Source organism: Lindgomyces ingoldianus (assembly GCF_010093535.1).
Source record: "Lindgomyces ingoldianus strain ATCC 200398 unplaced genomic scaffold BDR25scaffold_34, whole genome shotgun sequence".
Taxonomy (NCBI): Eukaryota; Fungi; Ascomycota; class Dothideomycetes; order Pleosporales; family Lindgomycetaceae; genus Lindgomyces; species Lindgomyces ingoldianus.
The window spans coordinates 133200-151168 of NW_022985195.1; the positions used below are offsets into that span (position 1 = coordinate 133200).

At 40.9% G+C, this 17969-nt stretch overlaps 6 protein-coding genes across 6 annotated transcripts; 2 read left to right on the forward strand and 4 right to left on the reverse strand.

Annotated features, from left to right (window-relative positions):
* Nucleotides 1–141: 141 nt before the first annotated feature.
* On the forward strand, nt 142–363 carry BDR25DRAFT_237250 (uncharacterized protein; the record flags this gene model as incomplete). The annotated part of the gene is made up of 1 exon (XM_033685580.1): nt 142–363. The coding sequence occupies one exon, from the start codon at nt 142–144 to the stop codon at nt 361–363; it is 222 nt and encodes a 73-aa protein (XP_033543097.1).
* An 862-nt stretch (nt 364–1225) lies between these two features.
* BDR25DRAFT_359622 (uncharacterized protein) lies at nt 1226–3074 on the reverse strand (the record flags this gene model as incomplete). Its single annotated transcript, XM_033696120.1, has 13 exons — nt 1226–1437; nt 1510–1693; nt 1735–1785; nt 1840–1960; nt 2028–2212; nt 2290–2388; nt 2535–2586; nt 2655–2773; nt 2800–2814; nt 2849–2867; nt 2902–2949; nt 2985–3019; nt 3054–3074. 13 exons carry the CDS (start codon nt 3072–3074, stop codon nt 1226–1228), a joined length of 1161 nt encoding a protein of 386 aa, XP_033543098.1.
* An 844-nt stretch (nt 3075–3918) lies between these two features.
* Nucleotides 3919–4384, forward strand: BDR25DRAFT_306124 (uncharacterized protein). The gene is made up of 2 exons (XM_033690558.1): nt 3919–4137; nt 4187–4384. Exons 1-2 carry the CDS (start codon nt 3955–3957, stop codon nt 4235–4237), a joined length of 234 nt encoding a protein of 77 aa, XP_033543099.1. The 5' UTR covers nt 3919–3954; the 3' UTR covers nt 4238–4384.
* A 2395-nt stretch (nt 4385–6779) lies between these two features.
* Nucleotides 6780–8044, reverse strand: BDR25DRAFT_77008 (RTA1 like protein). The gene is made up of 3 exons (XM_033699015.1): nt 7598–8044; nt 7038–7544; nt 6780–6978 (listed from the first exon to the last, which is right to left on the reverse strand). The coding sequence occupies exons 1-3, from the start codon at nt 7760–7762 to the stop codon at nt 6829–6831; spliced, it is 822 nt and encodes a 273-aa protein (XP_033543100.1). The 5' UTR covers nt 7763–8044; the 3' UTR covers nt 6780–6828.
* BDR25DRAFT_77007 (uncharacterized protein) lies at nt 8045–9868 on the reverse strand. Its single transcript, XM_033699014.1, has 3 exons — nt 9733–9868; nt 8323–9462; nt 8045–8275 (listed from the first exon to the last, which is right to left on the reverse strand). Exons 1-2 carry the CDS (start codon nt 9808–9810, stop codon nt 8374–8376), a joined length of 1167 nt encoding a protein of 388 aa, XP_033543101.1. The 5' UTR covers nt 9811–9868; the 3' UTR covers nt 8045–8275; nt 8323–8373.
* A 1372-nt stretch (nt 9869–11240) lies between these two features.
* Nucleotides 11241–12826, reverse strand: BDR25DRAFT_237714 (MFS general substrate transporter; the record flags this gene model as incomplete). Its single annotated transcript, XM_033685601.1, has 5 exons — nt 11241–11551; nt 11606–12452; nt 12511–12554; nt 12605–12683; nt 12731–12826. The coding sequence occupies 5 exons, from the start codon at nt 12824–12826 to the stop codon at nt 11241–11243; spliced, it is 1377 nt and encodes a 458-aa protein (XP_033543102.1).
* Between the last annotated feature and the right edge of the window lie 5143 nt (nt 12827–17969).

Genomic DNA, 17969 nt, shown 5'->3' on the forward strand with positions numbered 1-17969 from the left:
CTAGATGAACCCATCATGTGACTTAAGGCCACCAATAGCTCTAGGCTGCAGCAGGTGGCGTGGCTAGGCAGCAGTAGGCCAAAGGAGTGTAGGTGGCTAGCGCATGGAGAGCTCCGTAACTGCAAACACTTTATCTTACGCATGGGGAAATCCTCACAAGAGTTATCAATTTACTTGGACACCTGTATCTTTCAGGTCACAAAAAATCTTCATGGAGCATTGTCTTGCCTTAGAAATCGGCACCTAGAACGAATTGTCTGGATAGATGCGATTTGTATAAACCAAGAGGACTTGAAAGAGCGAGAGAACCAGGTTGGACACATGGCGAGGATCTACGTTATGGCAAAATCTGTAATGGTTTAGTTAGGTGAGAGCGCAGAGGGGAGTGATCTAGTGCTTGGAGCAATCGGCGATGTGGCTCGGACTGGACTCGCGACGCCTCTACTGACAAGGGAACTCTGCAATGGTGTTCTCAGAGATGCCAGCCTTGCGCCTAAGAAAATCCCACTGAAGCTTCGGGACACAGAGTATCATCGCAATGATATTCTGAAAGCAATGGGGATTGTAGCTAAGAAAAGTCTACGGAAGCCCCCTTCATTGATCACAGAACTCTGCAACAATGTCCTTAGGCTAATTGAGAGGCCATGTTTTTGGCCCATTTAGTCCATCGTACTGGGACTTAAAAAATTAACAACAGTGATATTATTAATTTAGGTTTTGCAGAAAGTTGTCGCCGCCCGAAACATCCTCATGCGTGGTGCAGCGCAGATTGATGGATGCACGTTCTGTTTAGGATTCAAACAATTGAACCTGTCAGACGAAGTTTTCGTAAAGTCACACGCATTAATTCGTTCCGCGGTCTCCTTAAAAAGCCAAGCAATGCTTCGGCCTAGATCTAAGTTATGGTGGTCAGGGCGGGCCACCTTGCAAATCAGCCCATTGGCAGAGCTGATAGACATGTATCAGGGCCACGAAGCTACCGAACGCCATGATGAAATATTCGCTTTACTAGAAATGAGTACTGATGATCTTACTTGGTCTGGATTATCACTTAACTACAAAATTCTATGGGAAAAGCTCTAAGGTAGACATGGCGGAGGAAACGTTGAAAATATATCGATAGGATGGAGGTGACCCTTCTTTTAAACTCGTTCTGTGAAGCTCTTAGCGGAGCTTTTGGTAAGCGCAGAGATGAGGAACTGAGTTTATTGCTAAAGGAGGGCACCTAGAGGTCTATATATGCGATGGAGTGAGCTAGGCTCCATGGTGCTGCGGTAGGTAGCAGTGGTTGGTGAATATGAGCAGGTTGTGGAGCTCTTAGACCTCCGTAACTGTAAACATGTTCAGTGGCTGTGATTTTTAGAATCCAGGAAGCATGAAGCGATAGGGTAATGCGGGAACTAGGCAAGAAAAGTTGATTAGGCTGCAGGGTAGGACCTGGTGTTTGGGGTGCAAGTGACTACTAAAGCAGCAACAGAAAACCACCAAAAGAAGTTACAAGTCCCTGACATGGATTAAATGCGGTGATAAAAGTACTCGAGATGCACTTCTGGGAAGGAAAGAGAGCAAATCGTAGAACTAGGGCCGTTATTAGCCATATCGTGACCAGCGTTTGTTGAATATGACCCCTCGTGTAGCGTTTCACTATAATTTCCACAGGGTCTGATAAACCTAGAGTGAATGGGGATTGCGACTGTCCCTTCAATCTCTTGAGATAGAGGTGCTTTAACATACTCGCTTTCTACTTGTATACCAGGAGGCTCTACAATGGGCTGTCCAATCAACCTGAGGCTTGGCGTCTCATCATACTATAAAAATCACATAGCTCCTCGGACCCACAGTCCACAAGACACTTCTTTCATCACTCATGCCTCCTGAGAGGCTATAGTACTCCACCAAAGGTGATATATTGAATCTCAGCGGGTCATCTTCTACACAATCCTCTCTCGGCGTATAGTGGCTCCGATCCGATAGAGATATAAGCGTTGGTGGCTGGTGATGGTTAATAGGTCCGCGTGTGGTCATACTTGTGGAATATGGGTCGCGTGTCTTGACTGGGGACAATTCCACCCTTTAAAACATGAAGGAGAGGCGTTTCGAAAAAGCGGATATTGAGATAATTTCGAGGCTGCTTAAGAGCTAGTCCCGTACTGAGGCCAAAAAGAGAGCCCTCCCCCTCCCTAATGCAGTATTGTTCCGAGTCGTGTGGGCCCTGGCCCGGGAAATTTTTATTCAAACAATAAAACTAGTATAGCAATGAACAGTTAACCTAAAATTGTGTAAGCACACACACCGCCTTTTGAAGCACAAGGTGCACATCTCAAGATGAGCATATGTATGAAGTTTAGCTCTGAAGATTTGCTCACTCTCTCTCATTTCTATCTCCTGCTCTCATTCCTATTGCTGGGCCAATGTAAAGGCGTCATATTAAAGGCTAAGCGGAAGAAGAAACACAAGTCTAAGTAGAATTGAAACCACGAGCCTCAAATTTAACAGTGTCTATCTAAGTATATCTTCAAGTCTGTTTTTCGAACAAGAAAATGGAACCGCTCGCTCTGCGCGCGCTTGATAAAAATATGGAACCTACTGTAATTCGGATGAATCTACCCTCTCGCCCTCTCAGATGTTCCTAATGTCTAAACATATTGATTTACTCTTCATTTTGGTCTAGATCTTGTGGCGCTCTTGTGGCCCAGGCCCTTTCCTGGCCACCAGTGTTGGACCAGGGTGCCATTCGCTTTCCGAGGCGGCGAAGAGAACCGATAACAACACCCTATGAGGCATTGTACCCTGTGGGACTTCGATAAGATCCCCCTAAATTGGGAAAGGCCGAGAAAGCAAATTTGACTGAGCGAAATGTCGTGTCACTCAAACAACAGGCGGACTAATGTTGTACATTACGGTGCTTTATCGATTTCGCGCGGATCAGAAGAAAGTTCACCCAGTCCACTCATTCCTGTGGAGCCCATCATTTAATTCCCCACTTCGCTGCAGGCAGTGCGCATTTTGATCTTGTTAGCTGAGGCATGCATCAGAGCCGAAACTTTACTGACGAAAACCGCAACCCGAATCATGTATTGTTTCGGCACATAAAAAAGTTTTCTGCCAGAGGCTACCGATGCACGATATTAAAAACCGAAAGGTTCTTGCATTGGGGAGGTTCACGGTTGTGAGCATCCCCCAATTAGAAGTCTCAGGTGTTCCGGCTTACCATCCACATGGAATAACGCTAAATCAATCACCAGTCTACCAGATTCTCGCGTCTTGCACTCTACTCTATCTTCGCGAGGACTTGGATGATCAGTACTAGGCATAAAGGGTCGGTATTACGGGATCCAAATACCAGCATATGTCTACGTCGCAACCGGATTTCGGTTGCCCGACGTATATCCAACGTTCACAGTATTCAACCACTAGTTCCTCACGATTGGCAGTCACCACTTGCTCAAAGCAAGCGCATAAGTTACTGTTTTGAGCGGAACACAATTTCAGGCGTATTCCCTTATCGTGAGCATAGTTCTGCCGAACTTCCACCCTGCGCAATGGCTCAAGAGAGCAAGCTGGAACCCTTAGTGGATGTCCAGATTTGTCGAGTGGAGCGTATAAATGTTCCAAGTGTCAACACTATTACAGTCTTACTCGGTTAACCGGCTCCTACCCCTCATTTATGCACTCATCTCTCCCTGGTATGTGCTCAATTGCATCGGGTAGATTCTTTCTGCCATGCAGCTATCGTATGAGTCTGTTATCGCCCGCTCAACAACCTTCGCTAACTGGGAAGTCTGCATATTATCCGAATAAGGTGGGGAGGTCACACCCCACCGTTTAAGTCGGATGACACGACTGAAGCCCGAAAACTCAAATATTTAAGGCCATAGATTTCTACTACCTCCATAATCATCCACTTCCTCCAATCTACTCAAACACGCTTTGTCTTACTCCCTAACTTCCAACATGCGTTTCACTATCCCTACCCTTCTCTTAGCTGCTACTTCCGTTGTTCTTAGCAAGCCAACGTCCAAGATAGGTGTTGTGATTCTTACTGAACCCGAAACTGGTCACAAACTCGCACCAATGATCACTGAGACCTGCTTGAAGGCATGTTTCTTCGAACCCGTAGATTGTCCAGCGGGAATGGTAAGAGGCCTTGAAACAATTCCCTCCATATAATTCTAATTCACCGCAGTACTCCAAACAATTTGGTGATTGCTACACTTGCTGCCGGAGTGGATCCTGAAGTGTCCGGAGCGTGCTGTGAGCAAGAGGCTTTGTTAGCAGGATGTTGGCAAGGTAGAAAGTGACGCGGAGGATTGGGAGTTTAGTCAGGCTTCTGATCCATGGGGATGCAGCTTAGGACTTCGCCATCGAGGCCATCAAGAAATTGAATCACGATCTTTATATATGTACCCTAGCCCGGTGTTGCCCTGCTAGGATCTTTTGTGAAATGATGTATCGAGGGAAATTGCCCTTCTAGTTTGTGTTGTAAAGTAGACACGACTTCTGGAATTATCATATTTTTTGGAGTTGACGGATGATGGAGGGGAGATAGAGGTGCGAGGAGCCAGTTAGGTGTTCAAAGCCAAACTGGGTCGATTGAGTCTAAGGGGCTAGAAAGAGGGCTCTAATGTGACTATATAGTGCATAAAAGAGCGTTAGTCCTCAATAGGAAACCAGTGTGGGCCATGGACCGACATTCACCTTGACCCATGGTGCGTGAAACAACGTCGCGTGCGGCAGGAATGGCTCTCAAAGATCCGCGGAGAAACGAATCTAACACTTAAAAGTGGTCGCTCGTCGAAGAATATTGAGATCTGTTTGAGTCTCCGTAGGGCCAATGCCAGCGCTACAAGCATATAAGATATGGATGCTTCAGCAACATGTAATCAGATAAAAATACGAAGGCAAGTGTAAGGACAGTGCTTGAAGATTTATTCGCTGAATTCTAGAAACTAAAAAATGCTTTATGTAGCCATGATCTCAGTGTGAAAAATGACGGAAGAATTTCTATCACATAGCAGCGACTGAAATACTTCCCAGGCACAAGGAACACACTAAGGCCTGGAAAAGCGTACCATCTTGGTTTGTCGGACAAACCCCACCCTATTCTCAGGGAGGGTGGGAAATTCTCTTCCGATTATACTTAACAACACACCGCTTCGACGTACACATTGTCTGAGTAACCCGTATGCACTGAATAGACTCTCCCTATGGCTAGGCCCTTCCCGGTATGCCATTGCAGGTTCCCCTCTTTTGAGGCTTTCCGGTTCTCTGAAGAATCCGTTCCACCGACCTTTCTGCATATTTCGATACATGGCTGCAGGAGGGCATAACAAGCTAAGAGGTTTAAACAGAAGTTGGAGCCGGGTACGTTGAATATATAAGGCGCCAGATTTTCTTCTCCTGACCTAGCCATCACCATCACCCAGCAAACTTTCAACTCTCAAGATTTCCCCACTCAACTTACAAAATGCGTTTCACTCTCACTACTCTCCTCCTCGCTGCCGCTTCTTTTGTTCTCAGCAAGCCAACGCCGAACGAGCGAATGGTCATTATGCTCGAGTCCGATACCTTCCCTGAGCACCACAGCACCTCGAAGGCCACCGACATCTGTCTTCGTGTTTGTTGGGATGACACACCAACTTGTCCTGACGGATGGGTAAGATACCACGACTGGTTCGTTTGGTGCCATACTAACACCACACAGTATAGCAACAACATGGGAACTGAGGACTATCCTTGCTGGACTTGTTGCAAGGCCCCAGCCTAAATACCTAGGGTTACTCATGTAGTACGGCGGACCCCAAGAACTTTATTGAGGGAATGGCGTGCATTAGGCGAGTGATGGATGGGCTGGATGGAATTGGCGATGCTGCACTGGATTTTGCCATTGAGGTCGTTTGGATGTTAAATCACGCTCTTTACATCTTTGAATTTTCACAACGCTGAAGCTTAGTTAATGGCTGACAAAATAAAATTTGGTGTACTTGCTTTCCGGTCCACACAATGTGAGCAACGTGAGTGCCCTCAAATCAAAGATCGCAAACTCAATTTGAGGGACCCTTGTCCTCGATGGCATGCATATGCACGGCACGGCCCGTTAGCTTGGATTGTGCGCGAAATCGTGGTGTAATCTCCCTTCAATCATTAAATGCCCACACTGTCCCCGAAAACTAGGCCTGCACATCGTGCACCCATGAGGGAAAGATGTTCCACGAATCTTCGCATGAAGCGACTTGAAAGCTTGGATATGAAAGTCGCCAAGCAGATGTTCGATTGAAAGGTGGGTCTTGGGTCTGGGCGATAATTACTCCCACGCTAACGAGAATGGGGTCCAGACTAATGCATGCGAAATGCAGGTAATTTCATGCACGTTAGTTCCAAGATCATGGCTTGCATCTTGGTGAGTACGAGAGCGCTTACTAGGATCCATGTCGAGGCTGGTGGTTCGGAGCCATGGGTAGATTGCTTGCTTGATGAGGAATTCGTGTACACGTAGGCTAGGTGTGCCTACTGCCGGAGAGACGACGTGAGTTTCGGGTGGTCTCCCAGGGTGAAGCTGCAGTTGTGCAAGGATCCTTAAAGGCTACGATGGCGTGTTGGTTCCTTCCTCCTTATGATATCGATTTAAGAATATTTATCTAATACTGCGTTCTCAAGGTTGAGGCAAGAAACCGAGCCCTTAGAGCCTCCACTTGAACCTACAATCAAATACACGAGTCGCTCGACTTAGATTTGCACTGCCCATTCGCTCAATCAAACGCTCAAAAAAGCCATGAGGTTTGCCCAGGGATGTATGACCTTCTTTCGGAGTGTTCCGAACTTCCGATCCTAGCGCCACTGCCCTATTTCAACGTCCGATTTATTGCCATCCACTTTGATGTTCGGATCATACCAGTGGAGGCAGACAAGCAGAGTGATTACCATGAGGACGAAGTCGTAAACGTAGAGAGTCCACTCATGACTAAGAAGATAGCCATCCTAACGAGCGTTGTGAGCAACCTTTGGCGTAGTTGCGGAGAGAATCGAGGAGAACTTACTCTGCCTAAGCCGTACTCCACAACACGGCAAATATTCCTGGTCGTGATACAGACACTGGCTGCGTAAAGAAGTGCAGTGTACTTTCTCCATGGAATCTCTCGTGCTTCCACAGTCTCGTGCGCATTCATTCTCTGATGCCAGTTACCCGCTACCCCAATGAAGAAGCCGAAGATGAAGATCTGAAGAATGAGACCACCGAGAATAATATGCTGTCCTAAGTCCACGTCATCCTGATTCTTTGCCTTCGCCAAAATGCCACCCCCGCTGGATTGCATCAGGAAACAAAGCACGTCACCTCCCACAAAGATACGAGTCACCCATTGTGGACGAATGAGGGAGTGTGAAGTAGACTTGGTGCGGAATATGAGTCGACCGAGGATCATGTATATAGATGAGGCGAAGAGGATTGGGGCAAGGAGGATGAGGAGAGATTGTATGACGTAGGGAGTGACGGACTCTGTGTTGCTGTGGGCGGCGGCACGGGCAGCATAGCCTATGGTTTCGAACTGCACATATTATTAGCGAAGATAGAGCGATGGATGGCGATAAAATCACTAACGAGTCCCCCTATAACGAATGGGGTGCAGAACCATGTGCGATTTCTTAAAAGTTGAAAGGAATGGAGCCCAGTAAGGACTGTGAAAACCAGTGCACCGATCACGCCGCCAGCGACTGATGGCGTGTAATTCCATAGCTTAAACTCAACTGGCTTGGAAACTGCCATAGTTTGCTGTAATAAATGTAGTTGTATTTGCCTTCGAGGAATTTTTGCGAAGGTCAGGAAAGTTGAAAAGGTGGGGAAAGGTTAGGAATACATTAAAGAGAGGGTAGGAGACAATACTTTATATTCGAAATCTTTTAGTATAGTTATCCCTTGTTGTTGTTGAAGTGTTTGTGGCTCGTAAAGATTCGTATTCTCTTTCTCATCCTTCAACAATTCCGAATGCGACGCCGGTAGCCTTTCGTGGCAAGGCTCTATGCTAATTATGGAAAGACTAGTCGTATTGAAGTTAACCGAGTACGCTGACCAATGAACGTGGGCGGAGTAGGTCGGCCCCACTGGAGGGGAGTTCCCTCCCCTCGAAATTCGGCGCTTCTGGCTTTGGTGTTGTTTTCCTCAAAGTCATTGCGAGTCACAAAACTACTCGCTGCCATTGCGTGGACGCTTCAAAATGACACGCGCGATAGGGAACAACGGCGCGTTCCTATCAGTTTCTTGAATATTCCCTTCCGACAGCTATCCCCCGTTAATAAACCGCCGGACGGAAGCTAGCTGATACTTACCAGTGTTTAGAATCCAGTTTAGTTCGCAAGCATGTCTTATTTGGGACCTATTCAGGCGCTTCCTCTAATTTGTTCCTTGGGCCAGTCGAGCCACGACCTCCACTCCTCAGGGATGAGAGCATCAGCAACCTGTAGTATCTGCCCCGCATAGCCGTCCATAAACCAATAATGTTGACATGTTTTCAGGAGGACTGCGTAATGCGCAAATATGATCAGAGCACCCGGTTGTCTCGCCGACAGCAACTCCATGAATCTTGGCGTAACCTGATGGGTCCACAACTTCACCAGGGAGACCGAAGGGCGTTCAGATTGGCGCTTGACGACGGAGAAGAGCACTTCTAAGGTGCTAATCGCGAGCTCGTACGCTTCATTTATATCCGGAGGATATAGTTTCGAGGTGAGCTCGGAGAACTTCCACAAACTGACGAGGACACGATCCGAGGGGACTTGATAAAAATCGATGCCTTGGGTATCGCTCGGGACTAGCCGTCCCAGCTCTGAGTCAAGCATACTGGAATAGAACTGCCTGACCATTGGCGGAACTCTCCGTGTTAAGGCGAGGTTTTGAAGCACGGTGTCTAGAACGTATTCTGGACCGTTTTTGGGATCAATTAGGACCGCACAAGAATATGGAAATAAGATGAATGCAAAGCAGAACACTGCCTGAAAATTGGACTCGTCTATGTCCTGGACGTCAGATCGGAACTCCGCAAGTGCTGCATCATGATGTTTTTCGGCCTGAACTAGATATACCTGGGAAAGAGCTTGATTGAGCCAGCTAAGATGGAGCGCGGCCAAAGCAAGAATGACATGGAGTAGGAATGGGTGGTTAAACGCGATTTTAACGATATGCGAGCGACATACATCTTGGGCTTCGATATTGGAAGTTAAGGTTGACGCAGTAACTGTAGAGAAGTGGTGAAGGAGGCGAAGTTGGGGTATGTTAAGGGCGTAGTCTTGAGTTTGTCCGCCTAGAGTTGGGGAGCTGCGGTTAAGATTTAGTCCATCTGCAGATGAAGGCGTCGACACACGGGCGTAGGGAGACGTGTTGTCATTCACGATCCGCGCCTGAGCCGCAGGATATTCGCACTTCGAACCGTACTTGTCGCAATTTACACAGGCCGGCTTCGTCTCATCACACTATCATCTAATTAGCCTCTTAATATTCATCTCTGAGAGTGTAGAAGCGTAGTGATATTGCCAAGGGCTTGAGTTCAGACGGAAAGTCATTCTTCGGGTTGGAAGAAGGTGAGTCGAATGGCAGGTCATTCTGTGTTGTCTTTAAGGCACTCTGTGGCAGCAATAGAGAGCATCTATCATCTTTGATAGGTGCTAGAGTACCAGTTCTAGCACTCACTAATCCCTTGCGTCTTAATGGCGAGTGCCAACATACATGTCGGAAGCTCTTACCTTCACATGTCGAGACTTGCAAGAGACGCAGCCTTTGCGGGATTTGGTATGCGGCTTCCGAGTCTTCATCTTCTCCATCTTATTCAATCGTAATCTTCATGGTTTCCGAGATATTTGGGAAATTGCTGAGTTGTCGGAGCGGGGTGTCGGAGAAGGACTCCGCCGTTCCAGGCTTGTGTGGGTTACTAGCGCTGACTAAGGCTACTCTGCAGAACACCTGATGTACACCATTTAATACAACATCAGAGAATACTTAAGGGAAGATAATAAGGAGAGGTCTGAAGCAATAGGCGGTCTAAGTTTTCACCTCTGATGGCGTTCATTCATTTACAAAGTATTTCTTTTTCGTCATTCCTCTAAGCCTATTTGAACTTAGCGTGTGTGTCCAATTCTCTTTCATTTTATCTCAGCTAGCTCAGACGTGAGGAGAGAACTGAGGACGCACAAACCATGCATATTGCTACTCCAAATAGAGTATGGCCTAGGGGTTAGCAGTTTCTGACCCCTGTTAGTAGCGTTTCTCTTCTTAGCTGTCTAAGGGACTTTTATAATTTTTTCTATAAATAGGCCTATTTTAAAAGCATTAAAGTTATAATAGAATTAAATTTATAATATCTCTACTACTATATATCTAAATAGGCTTAGAATTTAATAGAATGTAGAGATAAGCTGTAGCTATAAAATAGTATATTTTTTTACTAAATTTTAACTATTATTAGTAGAGAAAAATCTAAACGCGCGTAAAACTGTAACCTATCTATACCCTAATTTTAGATTAATAGTATTGCCCTTCTAACTAGAACTTAACAACTAGTAGACTAAATTTCTTAGAATTTTACAGAATCCCTAATAGAGCTAGTCTAAGACAGCTCTAAGATTCTTAAAGTCCTTAGACAACAGCTAGTTAAGCTGTAGACATAAAAGTAATTACAATGTCCCTAGCCTACTATCTAGCTTAATAACTAGCAGCCTAGATATCCTAAAATTTTGTAGGCTCCCTAATAGAGCCTGTCTTAGATAGGTCTTAAATTCTAAAGATAATATATTATATAGTTAGAAAGTTACAATAAGGTGTAGTTATAGAGTTATTAAAATGTCTTATGTAGGACTTAATAGCGCAATACTCTACTAAATCTTATTAGAATTAGGTTATAAAAATGTTAGAATATAGCTAGAGACTGTCTTTATTACTTATTAAAATCTAACCTAGTTTAGATAAAAAGTAGTAAAGCTATAGTAATTCTTAGTTAAGCTAGTGCATAGTAGAGGAGGTTTAGAACTATAATATTACCTAAAAAATTATAAAAGTCCCTTAGATAGCTAAGGAGAGAAAGCCTTTTTTACACCCTTATTAGCTAGAGAGATGGGGCTTGCGCCACTAAGGCTACTAGCAGGGGCTTGCCCCTGTCGAGGCTCTCTCCCCATCCTGTCTGAGCTTGCTGAGATAACTTTCATTCCATCTTCATTATCCAAGGTCTCCATCACCGTCGGGACGCCCTTTAACAGACCTATTCTGCGATCGTGTCCGTCTCCTGCTCGGCCTCACTTGCGTCTTTGTGAAACATGGCGATTGAGACGCATGCCGACAAAGCCAATCCACCCATCAGAGCCGTGACTACCTGCCAGCCGAATCGTGAAGCGGCACTCACCCACAGCGGTCCTATAACTCTCCCCCCAGCTATTCCACAGTTAAAAAGCGCGAATGACTGAGCATACATGCCTCTTCCACTCGGGTAGCCAGAAAACGGGCTGCTCAGCGTCTGTGCAATTTGTGTTAGGTCATCGGCGACGCATGGCAAGATGAATGCAATGCTAGACCCTTATATGATCGCGTATCAGCAATATCCAATTCAACATAGATATTAGCACGTACCGATCAACATAAGGAGAGCATATAGACTTGAGAGCCCCCAAAAGCTGGGCTTCTCGATGAACCCGATAGTGAACAGCGCCGTTGCAGCAACACCGAAACCCATGACTGCAATCCATTTGGGCCCGTACTTGTCTGATAGTGAACCCCCAACTGGAGAGAGGAGCGATGGGAGAGCAATTGCAAGGAAAATCGCCCCTGCCGCAGACGATCCCCAATGAAACCGTTCTTTCACAAAGACTCCAAGGCCTGCATCGAAAGCTGCAAGAAGTGTGTAGGACACGAAGACCGCATAAAGGTCCGCCAGGGCTCTCAGCGACATCAAGATTCGAAGCATCGTAGGAGTATTAGTCTTCACCTGATGCCGTTGATCGTCAATCAGCCCATAAATCTGGGAACCGGCTAATATCGCACGGTGTAAATCCGATTCTTCGTCCTCGTCTTGCTCCCATTTCGCTGCCACTGATTTCTCTATCATGACGAGCCGCAGCAGAATGTCGACCACCACTAGCGACACCATCATGATAGCCACTGCACAATACCCTGCTCTTGCATATAAAATGCCTCCGGCCAAAGGTGAAACCATAACACCCATGTTTGCACTAGAGAGGAAGTAGCCTGCGTTCCGTCCAATCTCATCCATTCCCACAATATCAACCAGTAATGCCAATCCAACGGAATACACCACTGCAGAGGAAAGCCCTTGTAACGCCCTTGCGACTAAAAGTATCTCTACCCTCGGGCTGACCAGGAAAAGGGACGTTGAAAATGCTTGAAGGAGAAGTCCAAGTAAGAACGGCATGCGACGTGACGATCCCCGATTGGCAATCCATCCCGCTAAAGCTGACAACTATTAGCTACATTCCAGTGGAAGGAGGTTATTTCGACTTGCGAGAAGTTAACAGCACAGCACCGCCGAATGCCGTTAATAGGTATGACGACCACTTCTGGACTACAAGAATTCGATTAAGGCATCGCAACTATTATTTGCAGGCATCTCACTGTCTCTCTCTGGAATCCCTGATTGATTTTCCAACGAGAAGGGCAGCACTGGAACCACGACTGCATACAAGAATCCATCCTAGGAGAATGGTCAGCCCCAACTTGGTTCGTTCGAGGGATGCATACCGTAAAAGCAGCTAGACAAATCGCAGTTAGTGTGAACGCATTCGAGGAGCGAAGCGCAAACAAGACAGGTGGCTTTTGCCGGGAAATGAAACTCATGTCGACCGACACAATTTAAGGAGGAGAAAATAAAGACGAGATTAGGTTTTCAAGGAGAAGCAGTGAGGTGTCCGCAAGCTTATGTACGCCGCCAAGCTTCGACGGGCGACCGACTCGGTAGCTAAACTAGCGAAAGGCTTCATTAACAAGCAGTCTCATTCGTCCAGCCATGTTTAAATTAGAGCACGGCACCCGAGCGGCGCACGAAGGCTACCTTCACACATAATAAATAATTTTGTTCTCTCACGCCAGCGATCATAGCACGATCACAGCACGATCACAGCTATCCATTCGGCTTCTTGTCAAACCTTTTATTCTGACCGCTTCACCCCCACCATCGGGTTACCATCCCTAGGTCCGCCCATATATCCTTCCCGTTGGATCATATCTCTACTGCCCGTAAATCCTATTTCGAAAACGGAGTTTATGAAGGCTGTCACTACCTTGATATCTGGATTTAACGTGCCTTCGCTATCGCAGGGAGCCTAGATGGAGCTGATGAAGGGCATATATAGAGAGGTGAGCAGACAATTAGGTATTGAGAGATGACCTAGGTATATTGAGGTGAGGTGTAAGGTCTCTAGAGCTCGAGAGAGCTCAGAGATAAATATATAGTAGCGAAAAGAGCGCTAGTCCTAAACAGGAAAGGGTGGGAGGTGAAGGACCCACACATCCACCTTCGCCACTTATCTCAGCTAGCTCAGCCGGCTGATGAGAGAACCGACAACGCACATACCACCATGCATACTGCTACTCCTAACAGAGTATAACCTAGGGTTAGTAGTTTTAAACCCTTATAACTAACATTTTCTTTTATTAGCTATTTAAAAGACTTTAGTAATTTTTTATATACATAACTAATTTTAACTACTTAAGAATAAAGACGCAATTTTAGATAGTATAATAAGTATATTATACATAAACTTTAAAAGTTAATACAACATATAAAACTCTAGTAAAAATATTATAAGCATATTTTAAATAAAATCTAATAATGTCTAGAGTAATTTAAATTTATTTATATATATAATATAACTTTTTTTATAACTAATTTTATGTGTTACTTTAAACTTCTTTTTCTTCTTATTATCTACACTTATGTATTGTAAGGCACTTATATTTTAAGTGCTATTTATCTTTACTATTATAAACTACTTCTAGCTTCTAGATTTGCTAATTTTATTCTATATATATAGTTTTATTACAGTAGGCAAAATAGTACTAACACTTACATAGTAAGTAGTTTAGACACTAAATATTATAAGTATCTTTTTATATATTATTTATATATTTATTTACGCACTTTTTAATGTGTACTACTAATTATTTACTGTAGTAGCTACTATGCAGACTAGAGGGCTAGGTTAGCGCGCAGGGAATTAAGGTTTAGGTAGAAGGCTAGCATAAGTATAGCTTATGCTAAGTCTTCTAGCTATCTGCTTAGAAAAGACTACTTATTTAGTGCTAAATAAAAACTATGTAGCGCTAAATTAAGTATATAAACTAGCTAGTATAATGCTTTTTTATATTAAAGCTTATTATACTCTAAGTGCTAATGCTTTATAGAATTTAGTATATAAGTGTTTTATAAAGTATAATATTTAGTATTAAACACTATTACTTACTTAGGCTATATAGAAGTTATTAAGCAGTAGAGAGCTATATAAGCAGTAGGTGCACACTATTTATTAGCTTATATATAGCCTTAGAGATATAATCTTTATAGCCTACACTAGCTTTAGAAAAAGCATTATTTTACATATATATTTTATATTTATAGGTAATATTATGCTTTAGATTATACTACTATTAAAGCTAAAAAATAAGTAGTTTAAAGTAATTTACTAGTATTTTAAAGCATATTTATATCTAGTTACTAAATAAATAAAAAATATTAACTTAAAAATATTTTAAAAGATTTAGTAGCTTTTATACACTTATATTTTACTAAGTTTAGAGTAGGCTATATTACTAGTGTTCTAATAGCTATTTACTAACACTATATTTTATGCTTAAGTTAGGTTAGTAGCATTAGATAAGTGCTATATTATATAATAGCAAAAAATTTTTTAAAAAAAGTATTTATAGTTTTATAAGCTTTAGCAGTGTTTATTTTTTAATATAATGTTTTTTACTTATACTACTATGTTTAATAAGTAGATAGAAAAGGTAGTACACTATTTTAGTAGCTTTAGGCTAGAGAGTCTAGAGATAGGTAATAATCTAATAAGCAGCCTAAAGGTAATTAGGACATGCGTAAATTACTTTAAAATTACATACACTATTATTTTAATTAATAATTATAGTAAAAGCATATATGCTTAGCTTTTATATATTATTAATTATAAGTTTAGTACTACTAGTTTTTTTAGCAACCTAAAGCTTATTTTAAAGACATGTATGTTTATTAATAGTTATATTTATATTACTAACTTTATAAAGCTTCTTTAATTTTGTCTTATGTTAGATAGACACTACTTTATAGTAGATGCTAAGAAGGTAGTCTAGGCATATACTAGTTAGGTTATAGACGCAGACTAGTAGAAGATATATTAAAATTTTAAAGGTGCTAATGCTTTTATCTAGATTATTATCTGTACAACTGCGCTTAGAATAGGTATAGATATCTCTAGAATTAAGTAGGTATACTAATAAAACATTTTAATTACTTAAAATATAAGTAATTTAATGTAGCAGTTTAGTTATAGCGTGCGTAGTTATAGTAAAACTATAGTTACTATATTATTTATTTATTTTTATATGTTTAACTGTTTTAGCACTAATTTAGATATAAGTAATAGACAGGCTAGTAGCTAGGTAAAGTAAAAAATAAAAAAAAAGTAACTTATAAAAGTAAAAAATTATTATAAAATAAAGCCTTTTATATTAAGGTAGATAATAGCTATAATGTTACTAAATTAAGCATCTACTAGTAGTAGTTAGACGCTTGTTACTCCTGCTGTAACACCTCTGCCTAGGTCTACACCCCTATATAATAAACCTAAATTAAAGGCTATAGAAAAGAGGGTTAAAAGCACTTTAGCTAATTTATAAAATTATATAGTTATATTTTAGTATAATAAATGTAAAAGTAGACTTCTTAATTAGATAAATAAATAGCTAAACTAATAAGCTAGCATTAAGCTTAAGTAGTAAAACTTAATTAACTTTAAGTGTTATTATAAGCACTTACTTTAGTATTTTTAAAATAACTTATTTATATAATTAACACAGCAACTTTTTTTAGAAAAGGTTGCTTATTACATAAGTTATAATCTAGCACTTATGCTATATTAAAGCGCTTTACCTTTGCTTACTAAAAAAACTGCGCTAACACTAAAGAGTAAGGCTAGCTTTATGTTATAGTATATTTAGAAGATATATTAAGCATTTACTTTTTAGTACTTTTTAAAGGTTTATAGTGTGTCTAAAAATAATATTTTAGTTTTACTTTTATCTTTAGTATTTTTTTTATACTTAAACTAATAAAAGCTAGCAAAGCTTATTACTAAATAAAAGAATATTAAAAGTAATAAAGTTACAGTGCTTATTAAGTCTAGTAGGTATAGCACTAGTAGTGTATAAAATTGTCTGCTATTAGACTAGAAGTTTATAGAGTTGCATTTAGCATTTATTAAAAGTAAGTTTAAGCATATTATACTTATAGTATAAAGTAAGTTTTATAAAAATAACACACTTTTTAAAATAAGTAATGTCTCTAAGTTACTAGGTATACATAATACTACTAAAGCCTTATTAGGTAGTTATATGCAAAATAACAGTTTAGCTGTGTAGGCTATGTAATATAAATATTACTAGTAATAAAACTAGTTAGAGTAATATAGTCTACCCCTTAAACTAGTTATAATTAATGTGTTGTTTAAGTTTATAGTGTTAACTATAGTACTAAAGTTACTATTTAATAATAACTTTTTTTTATAAAATAATCTCTTACTTAGTAATATTTTTAGTTATTAAGGTAGTTTTTTTATAGTTATAGTACACTTTTTTAGTTTAAATAGTTTATTTACAGCAGCCTTTGCTGCGTTTAGCGTACTATACTTACTAGGTGTAGAGTTATATATGTTGCTAAGAGACAGGCAACGCGCAGCTGTAATTATAGAGAGCCTTATGCTAGCCTAGGTCTTACATATGCTAACTAGTAGTAGTTACTACTTATTACTGCCTAGAATAGTCTTATTACTTTTTATTATATTAAATAAAATTACTGTTAGCTTATACACTTCTAAGCTAGGTTATAAAGGTAAATAGGCTATGCGCTAGTCCTCTATGCTATATACACTAAGATAGTTAAGAACTTTTTATACTTTAATTACTATAGTTTATTAAAGCTTATTATATAATATAAATACATTATATACTAATTTAGTAGCTAGTGTAGTGTCTTTAAGCAGATTAACATATAAGTGTTAAAAGCGCCTATTAGATAATAAAGCAGCTAATATAAGTAGTGTGTGTATTTATTATAATATAAATAAGCTATAGTTAAATAGTTAAAAGCATTATTAAAACATATTATTAACTCTAACTACATAAAGCTTAGAGATATATTAATAAAAGTGTAAGTAGTTTTTTTTAAAATACTAAACTAACTATGCTTATTTTTACTATAGTTTAAGTGTAAAGTATTAGTAATAGCTTTACTTATTTAAACTAGTTTCCTAAAGCGCTATACGCTAGAGTAGACAGAGTAGTGCTTATAGGTAATTATTATTATTATTTTTATAGCTGCTCTAGCGCATCCTCTTATTTTATATAAGGGGGTTCCCTAAAGGGGTTGCCTATAGTGTAGAGTGTGTGTGTTTAGGGTGTTAAGTTTTGTGCACAGTGTAGCTAAAAAAAAGATGTAATAAATAAGCTTTATTTTTAACTTTAAAAAAAACACTTTATTAACTAAATATCTTTTTATAAATAGAAAGCGCATTATAAAAGACCTATAAAATAAAGAAAGGCTACTAGGCCTATATTTTTATATTATTATGCTAGGCAAGTGCGTTATAAAGTAGGTTAAGCCTAGATATAAACTTAGTAGTAAATTTAAAGCTAGCTATAGTTTTAAGTAGAGATAGTAAGTATAAAAAAAAAGTTTAGTAAAAAGTCTTAGTAAAATAAACATTAAATT

Coding starts and splice junctions, on each gene's coding strand:
- BDR25DRAFT_306124 (XM_033690558.1), top strand. CDS start 3,955: ATGCGTTTCACTATCCCTACCCTTCTCTTAGCTGCTACTTCCGTTGTT. Junction 4,138..4,186: donor TAGATTGTCCAGCGGGAATG/GTAAGAGGCCTT, acceptor AATTCACCGCAG/TACTCCAAACAATTTGGTGA.
- BDR25DRAFT_77008 (XM_033699015.1), bottom strand. CDS start 7,762: ATGGCAGTTTCCAAGCCAGTTGAGTTTAAGCTATGGAATTACACGCCA. Junction 7,545..7,597: donor CATTCGTTATAGGGGGACTC/GTTAGTGATTTT, acceptor TAATATGTGCAG/TTCGAAACCATAGGCTATGC. Junction 6,979..7,037: donor TGGAGTACGGCTTAGGCAGA/GTAAGTTCTCCT, acceptor AACGCTCGTTAG/GATGGCTATCTTCTTAGTCA.
- BDR25DRAFT_77007 (XM_033699014.1), bottom strand. CDS start 9,810: ATGGAGAAGATGAAGACTCGGAAGCCGCATACCAAATCCCGCAAAGGC. Junction 9,463..9,732: donor GCAAGTCTCGACATGTGAAG/GTAAGAGCTTCC, acceptor ATTAGATGATAG/TGTGATGAGACGAAGCCGGC.